This window comes from Ornithodoros turicata, chromosome 6 (genome assembly GCF_037126465.1).
Source record: "Ornithodoros turicata isolate Travis chromosome 6, ASM3712646v1, whole genome shotgun sequence".
Lineage (NCBI taxonomy): Eukaryota > Metazoa > Arthropoda > Arachnida > Ixodida > Argasidae > Ornithodoros > Ornithodoros turicata.
Window position 1 is genome coordinate 37,012,254 of NC_088206.1, and position 12,273 is coordinate 37,024,526.

Here is a 12,273-nt window from a genome sequence, read left to right on the forward strand (position 1 = left end):
CGATTCAGTGCTTCAACGATGGGAAATTGTCGAGCATGTACGCACCTGTGGCCGGCCAATTATTTTGCGCGGACTTAGACTGACTCAGTGCAGGGACCTTCCATTTAGCCGTGCTTTACCTCCATCCAAGGCACAAAGAGGCCAAAGTCCCTGGGCTATTACATCCATTGAGTGTATATGTAGTTCACTCGGGACACCGGAAACGGCAAGTCGTACTAATGCGACAGTTCCGTTTTCTTTCCCAATCTGATTTCTAAAATACCCTGAAAGAGTGCTTTTCCAGCAAGTTTTCTGGAAAATTTGCATCTTTAGAGAGAGAGAGAGAGAGAGCTAATGGAGCCAGCAATAGACATGATTCAGTGCTTCAACGATGAGCAATTGTCGAGCATGTACGCGCCTGTGGCCGGCGTATTATTTGCGTATATGTGTGGGAGAGAGAGAGAGAGAGAGCTAATGGAGCCAGCAATAGACATGATTCAGTGCTTCAATGATGAGAAATTGTCGAGCATGTACGCGCCTGTGGCCGGCGTATTATTTGCGTATATGTGTGAGAGAGAGAGAGAGAGAGCTAATGGAGCCAGCAATAGACATGATTCAGTGCTTCAATGATGAGCAATTGTCGAGCATGTACGCGCCTGTGGCCAGCGTATTATTTGCGTATATGTGTGAGAGAGAGAGAGAGAGAGCTAATGGAGCCAGCAATAGACATGATTCAGTGCTTCAATGATGAGAAATTGTCGAGCATGTACGCACCTGTGGCCGGCCAATTATTTTGCGCGGACTTAGACTGACTCAGTGCAGGGACCTTCCATTTAGCCGTGCTTTACCTCCATCCAAGGCACAAAGAGGCCAAAGTCCCTGGGCTATTACATCCATTGAGTGTATATGTAGTTCACTCGGGACACCGGAAACGGCAAGTCGTACTAATGCGACAGTTCCGTTTTCTTTCCCAATCTGATTTCTAAAATACCCTGAAAGAGTGCTTTTCCAGCAAGTTTTCTGGAAAATTTGCATCTTTAGAGAGAGAGAGAGAGAGAGCTAATGGAGCCAGCAATAGACATGATTCAGTGCTTCAACGATGAGCAATTGTCGAGCATGTACGCGCCTGTGGCCGGCGTATTATTTGCGTATATGTGTGTGTGAGAGAGAGAGAGAGAGCTAATGGAGCCAGCAATAGACATGATTCAGTGCTTCAACGATGAGCAATTGTCGAGCATGTACGCGCCTGTGGCCGGCGTATTATTTGCGTATATGTGTGAGAGAGAGAGAGAGAGAGAGAGAGCTAATGGAGCCAGCAATAGACATGATTCAGTGCTTCAATGATGAGAAATTGTCGAGCATGTACGCGCCTGTGGCCGGCGTATTATTTGCGTATATGTGTGAGAGAGAGAGAGAGCTAATGGAGCCAGCAATAGACATGATTCAGTGCTTCAATGATGAGCAATTGTCGAGCATGTACGCGCCTGTGGCCGGCGTATTATTTGCGTATATGTGTGAGAGAGAGAGAGAGCTAATGGAGCCAGCAATAGACATGATTCAGTGCTTCAATGATGAGAAATTGTCGAGCATGTACGCACCTGTGGCCGGCCAATTATTTTGCGCGGACTTAGACTGACTTAGTGCAGGGACCTTCCATTTAGCCGTGCTTTACCTCCATCCAAGGCACAAAGAGGCCAAAGTCCCTGGGCTATTACATCCATTGAGTGTATATGTAGTTCACTCGGGACACCGGAAACGGCAAGTCGTACTAATGCGACAGTTCCGTTTTCTTTCCCAATCTGATTTCTAAAATACCCTGAAAGAGTGCTTTTCCAGCAAGTTTTCTGGAAAATTTGCATCTTTACGTTTACACGTACATATTTGCAATGTGACCTACTGAGACGTAACATTACTCCAGCAGCCGACCTTAGCCGGCGTTTACGAAATTATTTGCATTATTTTATCGTTCAGTTGATTAAATTAGAAAATTAGAGCCAATGAGAGGCCACATGAGCTTGGAAGGGAGTCACCTCATACCTACAAGTATCTCGAGCACAAAAATACGTTCCTTTGTCTCTGATATATTTAGAGGTTGCTTTGAGCAGATGACAAGTCAAGCCGTGTCATTTGACTGTGCGCGCGGCCCGAGGTACAAACATTACGGCAGTACACAGTATCATTTTATCATTATTATTACTTGAAGGCTGGGTATTCTATCATTTACCTTACATGTCAGGTCCGAGTATGCAACTTCGTATTGTGTATGTAACTACTGAATACTAGCTCTATTTTCCCTGTTCGTTCTATGATGTTTAGAAAATGTAATTATATTTTGTTTTCTTACCCCATGGGGAGCGCCACGACGGTCATGTACTTCATGCCGATGTTCAGGCTGGAATAGCCAATGAACGTCACAACAAATAGCATGATGAAGTATGCATTGAGCGCGCGAGTAGCACATTGTGGCATGTAGCACGAAAGGTACAAAATAGGCTGACTACAGGTTCGTCTTGATCCCCTAAGGAGAGATTTAGACCTTTCAGAGCGGATCCCGCACAGTTTGCAAATCCTCAGTGTTTCACGTATCTGAGTGCCCAGCTATCCAGACATTCTCTCCAGGAACCATTGGTGCCACGTAAATGAGAGTCGACTGTAAGTCCCCTTTTGCTGCGAACGACCTTCATTATAGAAGTACAAAAGAGATTAGCTGGAAGAACGTTTACGAGAACCTGCACGAGGGTCTTCGAGGCCGAGTCACGAGGAGGTGGCACCCCTGCAAACCAAATATAGAACTAGGACAGGAAAGGGAAGAGTGAAACCGAAGCCTTAATGTGACAGTCTAAAGCTCTTGTGGCTTACACCTGCTGTCTGGCAATGCGCAAACCCTGCAAGTCCTGTGCCTTGCTAGAAGGCATTGTTCGAAGCCTAGTAATCTGCTGCTATATGATTCTGAATGAAGATGGGTGACAAAAGAAAAGATGGCAGATAATAGCATTGTTCTCATTTTTTCCTCTGGTTCCACATGGCTCAGTCTGTATGAAAGGCAAGAACAGAGACTTGTGCATTGAGTGCAACAAGCATTGCCATTTTTTTTGTCCTATTTTTACTGACAGCGTGCTACTAGGCAAGCATATTTAGCAACATGTGTTATAGACACAGTCATTCGGGTGCTTTGTAAACGGTATCTCATAAAGTGCAAAATACTCCTTGCCTTTTCAAAAGGCCTTAGTGAAGGGGCCACTATGGCTAGAGTACAACAACAATCATAACAGAAGATGTCTCTTCGTATTGGCACTAATGGCATTTCAATATACTTAGTACATGTATGTACAGCAAAATCTATTGTAGTGCCTTGCTTTGGGCAGATTTATCACGTTTCTCCCTGCAGCTTACAGCTCATTGTGATGCTACTACGTAGTAGACGAATTGTGCATAAAATCAGGTTTCCCATAGATGACATCACTTACCCTCTCCTGTTTCCAAAACAGTGCTCCAGTGCACTCACGAACCAGTTCCTGCTGCACCTCACTCACAGCTGCAATACAACACAATGTGATGTGATACAGTACAGTACAGTGTAATAATTGCATTAGTAATTTATTAAGATACAGGGCTGACAGCAACTAAAAGACAGAAGTCAACAAAAAGACGGGACATGATCCCACGTGTTGTTGGTCAGGGGTGCTACCAACGACATCTCCTAGTGAACATACCAGGGGATTGTGCAGAAGGTGCAAACTGGCAAATGACATACAAAATTCACTCTCCCTCACACCATTCACTGATGCAGGTGCTCAAACAGAAACGGGAGAACATTTTACGCAGTACTCTAAATTGCAAAGACTGACTCAACAATTAGGACAAAATAGTTTACTTTGAATTAGGTTCAAATCTTGTATTGTATGTTTAGATCCAATGATTGCTTATAGTAAGGCACTTGTTCTAGGTTTTCAAGGGCTAGGGTTCATCGCCTTCCTTAATATACATACAAAACGAGGTGGTGGAGGTGAGGAATTTGAATGTTGCGGCTCTGCGATTAACATCTTTCCTTCGTTCGATGGCAATAAAGTGTCTTATTGTTCGAAATCAGTTCAACTTTTGTTTCTGGAACCATCTACATTACTGTTGATAGAGCAATTGTAAGAGTGTGCTGCCAACATAAACAGAATGCGACACATAAAGCAGTGAAACCATGCTTTTTGCAACTTCATTTGCTGCATCAGAAAATTATGTAATCTAACAAGTGACCAAGTATTAAAATTTAAAGCATACGCTGCCACCACTTGACAGTCCCATCACTACGCATGTCGATGAACATCTACAGAAGTACAGAAAAACAAGGAAAACATGGTTTTCTATAATATTCATTCTACTGTACCTAAGTCAATGGGGTTCATCCTACATTCACAGCAAGAGAGGCAGGTTGCCTCAACATGGTCTATTTCCCATTCAGGTACCTCAATGAGGATGTCCGCAAGAGCAGAAATAACATCAAGCGAATCTTCATCCTATGAAAACACACACAAAAAATATGTGGACAATTATTCATTTTCAGTTGGAAAAAAAGAAGTGCTCGCAGTGTTGCAGAAGCGTGCTTTTAGAAGTGCCTCAGGCATTACAATACTGTGTGCTTGGAGAACTCTTAAATGTCTACAAAGTTATCAGTTATCAGTTATCAAGAACAAAATACGTCCTTGTTATGAGAGGACAACACCTGGCATTGGCCGGAGTCTCTGCAGCCGCAGAAGCAGCACATTTTTTATTTTAAGAAGCGTGATTTTTAAAATTTGTTTATTTAATAAGTCAGCATTTTTTAAACAAAAAATTAGACAAGTAGATTGTGGGTATATGCCAAACATAGTGATATGTTTCATAGATGGGTTTCCGGATGCGACCCCCCTTGAACAACATGGAAGAAGGCGATCTATTATTTGAGGAGACAAATAAAAAGACTAAGAGGAAAACATATTTATGCAGATGAGTTTATTAGTCTAATAAAGTACACCAGTTTCTAGATGGTTGAGCTCTTACACGGATATGAAAAATAGTGTCCAATCGACGATGCTAGCAATGGAGGCTTAAGAACCTAAAACGGATACCCTCATCAATAAAGTAATTTGTCGCAAATCAGTGCTGCGTGATGTGACTATCATTTTTGTGTAGAAGCCCTGCTTTTAAATGAGCAGTGCAACAAAAAGAGATCTGTTTTTGATTGTGGTGAAATCGTGGTGAAATGTCAAACATGACTTCTGCTTCTAACTGCTTTATTATAGGTTGTAGGACACGTCCAGCAACATCATTCATTGCAGAATTATTAGAATTGTTACGAAAAGCACTTGTAACAGATGCGAGGAGGGAGGGGGGGACCATCGTCTGCCAGACTGCACCTTTCCCAATCCCATTGTCTGTAACATTTGTTGTAAGAGAGTGCACATGAGAACATATGTCGAAGAAACACGCCAAGAAGAATGTTAATGTCAAAATGGTAGTGGTACATGATACTGATCCCCCTTCAGAAAACGACTCAAAAACATTATATACTTTCGATAATATGCGAGGAAGCTCAACTGCACCTACTTTTGCGGTTGCTATTCACTTGAACGACCAGCCTTTACATTACCGTATTTTCACGCGTATTAGCCGCGGCTTATGCGCGATTTTTTTTCTCACGGGCGCCCTGCGGCTTATCCACCGGTGCGGCTTATCTGATGACTATTTTTTCCTGGTATTTTCCCCATACGCCGATGTTAACGAAAGGGCCGACAGTGTCTCTGGAACAGCACTGCCCTGCCGATGCACGAACAGTGCGTAACAGTGATGGGTCCACATTCGAGTAGATTGATCTTCCTGGTGCATTCCCCCAAGCAGCTTTAAGGAAAGTGGTGACAGTAATTCACGTCTTCTGGAAGATCACTGACTCTTCAGTCCACGAAAAGCACCCGACAAGGGCACAATCTGATCTTGGTAGAACTCCAGAACTGACCTCCTCTGTTGTACACTGTGCCGATCCCGGAGTATGGACCACAGGGTTTATGGCATTCTCTATGGTCTCCTTTGTCGCACAAATCAGTGGTCTCGTATTGCCCGCGGCTTATCTGCGGGTGCGGCTTATCTGCCAGAAAATTTTCAAAACGTCCCAAAAAAACGCGTCCTGTGGCTTATCTGCGGTGCGGCTTATACGCGTGAAATTACGGTACATGTCGTAAAGGACAATTTGAAGTCTCTGCCAGCTATGAATTTAGAGTTCTGTCAGATCATAATGTGTGTGTCTGCAGATTCTGTGTGCACAGTTTCATTCAGCAAATCTCTGTAAACACAGAAAAAGGACTACATAACTTATATCTTGTTTTTGCTTTGATGTAAAAAAGCATTAGCAGGCACACCCTGGGGTGTACCACAGGGGCATGATTCCAAAATAAAGTCGAGCAAAGAAATGTTTGCAAATAGCTAAGACAAAATTTGTTTGGAGGTCAGCAGCTCGCACATTTCACAGACCAAAAACTGTAAGCTGCTGCTGCTGCTGCTACCAGATGATGAGAGACAAGAAAGCACTACATATAAATAGAGCCTGAAGTTGAAGAACCTGAAAGAATCGGGTTTAACCCGATTCTTCCCCGAACTTGCACCCCGAATTGAAGGTTGACTCTTTAGGGTGAAACCCGATTTTTACCCAGCAAATCACCCTCACTGAGATTTTTGTAGGATAGGATAACACACTAACTTGTTTGGCAGCAAATGCAGTTAGATCACAATTTTTACCAAACCAGTTCACTTAGTTTGAGTAACTGAGCCGGATATCACCCTGAATTTAGCGTACTGAAACTTATTCCACCTGAATTTGCATGAATTTAGAGCACATGTTTATTTACGCGATTTTTACTCCCCGAATTTAGAAAAAAATATTTCCTGAAAACTTCAGGCTCTACATATAAACGATTGCCTGTTAATGAAAGGTATCTATCTCTATGAAATTATAATGATCATCAGAATCACGTGACAACCAATTTTTAGTTTCAATTTGGCTCCAGACTGTTGCTTAATGAAACTGCAGACTTTTCTGTGCTTCATCTGTTTATCCAGATATTCCCATGCTTAGAGTTCTCGTGTGATAGCACAGTCCGATAAGTACATTAGCTCTATGAAGAATTTGATGGTGACACTATGTTCGACTGAAAAATCACAAAGTCTGGATTGTTCAAGTCTGAGAAGGGACTCTTGAAGCGACTGTTGCAGGGGCTGATTCATTTCATACATGGGGCGATGAGAAGCCTACTGTATTTGACATACTGAAGTTTGCTCCACTCCACTAATATCCCTTGCTGAAATAATGGCCGTTAAGGTTAAGCTGACACACATGACCACATCATCTCAGACATCCTGTTCTGCCTACCGGTGCTAATTATTCTCACAACTTGAGGTGATTTCCATCGTTCACCTCTAACATCTGCCTTTTCTATGACTTGCATAAACAATGCAATCATCCGTAACATATCTGAAGCATATTATGCATATGTAGTATATAGTATATACATATGTAGTATACGTGTACGTGTACATATGTAGTATATACTATGTAGTATATAGTATATATGTAGTAAGCATATGTATTCACTAGTCAGTGCACTTCTGTAAGAATACCAGTTTTCTCTTTGAGTCACTTGGTCACTTTAAGCCACTTTGAGTCACTTTAAGGTGAAGCAGCTCCTGGTAGATGGGGGAGCAGATGTCTTTTTTTTTTTCATGTTAGTGCTGCAGAGCAATTGTGGTTATGAGCAGCATAAAGATGTGGACAGATGGGGAGAGGACAGCAAAGAAGGAGTGGGGGACGGACGGGGGGGACACGTATTGAGCCGACTTCAGGGAGAACTGTGCAGACATTTGCCTGGAAAGCCACTGACAGTCCAGAAAGTCGAGACATTTGTCTGGAACACCCAGAGAACACCTCAGATAGCACAGTCAGTGGTGCGATTTGAAAGGATCCGATCCCACCACCTCCCAGACTTCAGCATGACCTTGGCTACCACCAACGAGAGGATGCTTTCACCCACTCGGCCTGCTGCTGGCACTGCTGATTCAAGTTTTATGGCACATCAAAGACAATGATGTGGATGCAACTAGTTAAAGTCAACGTGATGTACAATACAAAGAGGCTATGAATGCATAAAACATCACCCTAAAACTAACAAAGGTTTACAAATCCTACTAAAAGGGATGATAGGATGATAGCCTCACCCCCAAGCAATAGCACTGGGCGAAGAGGTAAAAAGTGTGCATAAAATTCTCTGAAGTGATGCTGATGATGGGTCATGGTAATGAACTCGTGATGAGTACATGGAGGACAGATTTGATTTGATTTTATATTTATCTGGCGCAAGGACAACACAGATCATGCTGCGCCGAAGTAGTTGTACAAAGAGCAGGACATTTCCATTGACATTGGGTATGTTCCTAAGCATAGGTGTTCATACATTGGAGGTGTTCATAGAAAGCGTACAGGAGTATTTATGGTGACATGGAAGACAGAAAGTTCACCAAAGTGCGTGCACTGATGTGGCTCCTCTACATAAAATAAAAACCTGTGAATGAAGAAAATATGGCCTATCCACAACCTTGATCATAAAACACTCGAGAGCTGATTTGCTGGGCGGTCTCCATGACTTTATATGTGAGGGTTAATCAAATGGACTCTGTTGTGTCTGTGTGCTCCAGAAGTCCTGCCATTTTGTATAAAATGATTTCTTGAGTGCTCATATCCTGCAGGGGTACCTAAAATGGAGTGATGTCTTTTGAAATTGCAGCTGCAGCAGCCTGATCTGATAATTCATTACCCCATATACCTGTGTGGCTGGGCACCCAGCATAGGACAACGAAATAGCCCTTCTACTGTGCCGAGCTGGCTAAGGATTGTGTGCGTTGTACAAGAAAATTGTTTTGCTTGTGTCTGCTACTGATGGCATTAACTCTTTCCTTACCATCACAAAAATGGCCATCTTGAGTGCTTTGACAAATATATTATTTTGTGGCTGACAGTACCACTTCAAATTATGTTGCTATATAGAAAAATGTAGCCAAATGAATGCCCTATCAAATGATGCAAGTTTCAGAAACAAAGCTATCCATGTATTTCCAAAATTTATTTTCGAACAAAAAAAAAAAAAAAAGAATCTGTGCAAACAGCAGACACCTCATGAAGATACGCCTGTATCTGGAACAAAAATATCAATCTACAATCCTAAAATATACAAAATGTGGCAAATTTTGTCAAAAATAATATCTGCAAATATCAACAATCTGGATCAAGAAGTTCATGAGATGTGGAAAACAACGTCAACACCCATGTTGTTAATGTAACTGAGTGACAGAGTTCATTGTAGGAGTAAAACAGAACTAAACACCATAATATCTGCACAAAACAGTAGTTTCATCCTCAACTTTCCTGTTCTTGTACCACATTTTGCTATTTCACCCATTTTCTATTCCTCCCGGTCATTTTTGAGACAGGAAGAACAGCAATAGTGAGAGTTATACATATACACACATTCAGGACAAAAATTGATTATTTGCATTCCCATAAATGAAATTGAACCCAAATATGCTTCAAACGCGAGTACTGCGCATTTACGAAAGAGGTCCTCCGTGGGAATGAGATGCCACAACCAAGATAAAATCTCCACACTGCCTCCTTGGCGCAGAACCTGCTTCATTATTCACCACCACAAGGAAAAGCTAAAAGTGAAAACGAAACTCATTCTGTAGTGCTCATAGTATCTATCAAATGCCCCATTCTATGGGAACGGTCAGGAAAGCGTAATGGAGATAAAAAAATCTGTGCATACAACTGCTGACTTTATGCAACCTTGAAGAATGCAGTTACCATATTTTCACAAATCTAAGACAACCTCTTTTTCCCAAAATCGTGTGTTCCAAAGTCGAGGGTCGTCTTAGATTTGAACATCTGCCCCATGAGGTCAGGGGAGATCCAGGCAACGGGATCGGGCCAATAGCGTGACTTGACCGGTACCATGTTGTAGTTGTTGACCCCGATGTTGCGGTGTTTATTGCAGTGGACGATGTGTGTCAGCGCCAGCCAGAGCGAAACAAACAAAGCAATGCAAACGGGGACAGACTGTCATGGCGTCACCAACACTGCTCCAGCTGGTGTTTGAACCATGTGGTTTGAACGCAGAGATGTTGCTTTTGCCACTGAATGTGGCAACAATTTAGCAGTGGCAAGGCGGTTTCAAGTATCGGAAGCAAATGTTATAAGATGGCTGAGACAACAGGGAGAGATCAAAAGCTGCGTGGCCCAGTGGATTTTGGACGGTTGGCGCGATGTGCATGACGACATTGTCGTGTGTACTTTTAAATAGTACAGTGGAACCTCTAAATAACGAACGTCAATTTAACGAAATTCTCTGTTTAACGAAGGATTTCCGTAGCTCGTACACGTCCCCATAGATGCCAATGTATTTTTGCGCTCGATTTAACTAAATACATTTGTTTGGTTGCCTCTATTTAACTAAGTCTTTGGGCAACGAAAGCCTTCTGCATGTGTCTTTCCCCTCCACCATGAAAAAATTTTGCGCCCTTCATAGCTTGATACCTGTTTTATGACAAATGGCGTTTTGCAGTCGCGGCGCTGGTAGTGGCAGCGGCCATCATTGTTTGGTTGGAGTGTTCCATGCAACTAATTTCTCTATTTAACGAAACAAAGAGCCAGCATTTACAAATTCGTTATATAGAGGATCAACTGTAGTATGGTTTGTCTAACGCTCTGAACGAAACGGAGCACAATGAGCTGTGAGTAGACAGTGACAAAGAAAACAGCAGTGAAGAAAGCTGTGATGAATTGGTATTGTGCATCGTTTCAAACTGTTACACTGCGTCACAATATCTGTTAACTTTTTTTTCTCCAAATTTGTACATCCTGGACTCAGGGGTCATCTTAGATTCGAGAAAATATGACAAGTGCCAAGATAATGATGTACACCTCAGTGGTAAAGATGGATACTATATTTTTTATACGACGTGACCTTGTACACGTGTCAGAAATCATGGCACAAGTCACTCCAGCGCTAGACTTTCAGCAATCTGTGTAAATCTGTGAAGTCCCAAAAGAGGTTGTTACTTGAAAGGACAGAGGAAGTGTGTGTGTTTCTTTACTGTCACTGATCTTTGACAGTACCTTTTTTGTGTAGAGCATGATACGACTTTTGGTTTTTCTGCATGTTGCCCTCTAATACGGCGCCTCTGTGGCTACGGCACGCGTCAGTTTCTTGTAGACGCTATCTGACCTCATGCATTCCTGCAGTCCATCGACCCCTCACTGGAGTTTGTCATCGGCTGCCGCTGTACCCGCGAAGAAGAGTCCCTTCTACATCGTCTTTGGCTGAACATTGCCCTCACCCGTTCACTCCTGTTCAAAATGGGCCATGTCCCATCTCCCATTTGCCTCTGCTGCGCTGTAGAAGACGACAACCCCCATCAACTCCTCCACTGTCGGTGTCACCTTCATCATCGGGCCGTGCTCTGGCAATGCCTCTCAGAGCTTGGGTGTACGGACGTTTTCCTCGGAACACTCCTTTGCCCTGTGCAGCGAGCTAGCCAGTGGAGTGGCACAAAGGCGGTGCTCCGCTTTCTGCGTGATACGGGCCTCCTGGGCATCCTGTGAGCTGTTTTTTTTTTCTTTTTAGGGAAAAGCAAGCTGGTGTGCTGCCTGTCTGACCTTTCCCCTTTCCTTTTTTTTCTTTGTCTGCCAATAACCCCCCCCCCTGCAGCACAGCATCTGAGTGTGCTCACTGCACGTGTATGTGTATAGCCAGTGGACTGTGCTTCGCTTGTTCACTTTCTGTATACCGTTAGGACGACACTGTGTTCGCATTTCAACTAGTGCCGGCCTTGGTAGCTCAGCCATTAACGTGTTGGCTTACTGAGCGCAAGACAGCGGTCTCAATCCCGGCAGAGGACGGTAGCAATGTGGGGGTGCGATAAACATTACTTCCAGCATCGTGTGTCAAATATTTGCGGGGTATGTCAAAAGAACCCCAGGTGGTCGAAATTATCCTTGGGGGAATTACCCTGCAGCACGTGTAGCATTCCACCACATAAATAGGCTGGTACACATTAGGTGTATATCTACTCCCAATTATATTCTTCAATCTGCACTGTGGTACAGTGGCAAAAGTGCCAAAATTTATGTTTGTGGTGTATGCTTTCTTTGTTGCATGCGCCTGAACGGCGACTTTATTATTTTACAGCATGATCCCTAACACAGTACTCAAATTTTGTCAAAAA

The 12,273-nt window shown here is 43.1% G+C and overlaps 1 protein-coding gene across 4 annotated transcripts in view; it reads right to left on the reverse strand.

Annotated features, from left to right (window-relative positions):
* LOC135396547 (uncharacterized) overlaps positions 1 to 12,273 on the reverse strand; it is a 139,304-nt gene that overhangs the window by 36,587 nt on the left and 90,444 nt on the right. For 3 of the 4 annotated variants that reach the window (XM_064627589.1, XM_064627587.1, XM_064627588.1), the window contains 2 exons: positions 4,358 to 4,487; positions 3,447 to 3,514 (listed from right to left, as the gene is read on the reverse strand). The exons of the other annotated variant lie outside the window; for it this stretch is intronic. In XM_064627589.1, coding sequence (XP_064483659.1) covers positions 3,447 to 3,514; positions 4,358 to 4,487 — 198 coding nt within the window. The remainder of the gene's footprint in view (positions 1 to 3,446; positions 3,515 to 4,357; positions 4,488 to 12,273) is intronic. 4 annotated transcript variants of the gene reach the window in all.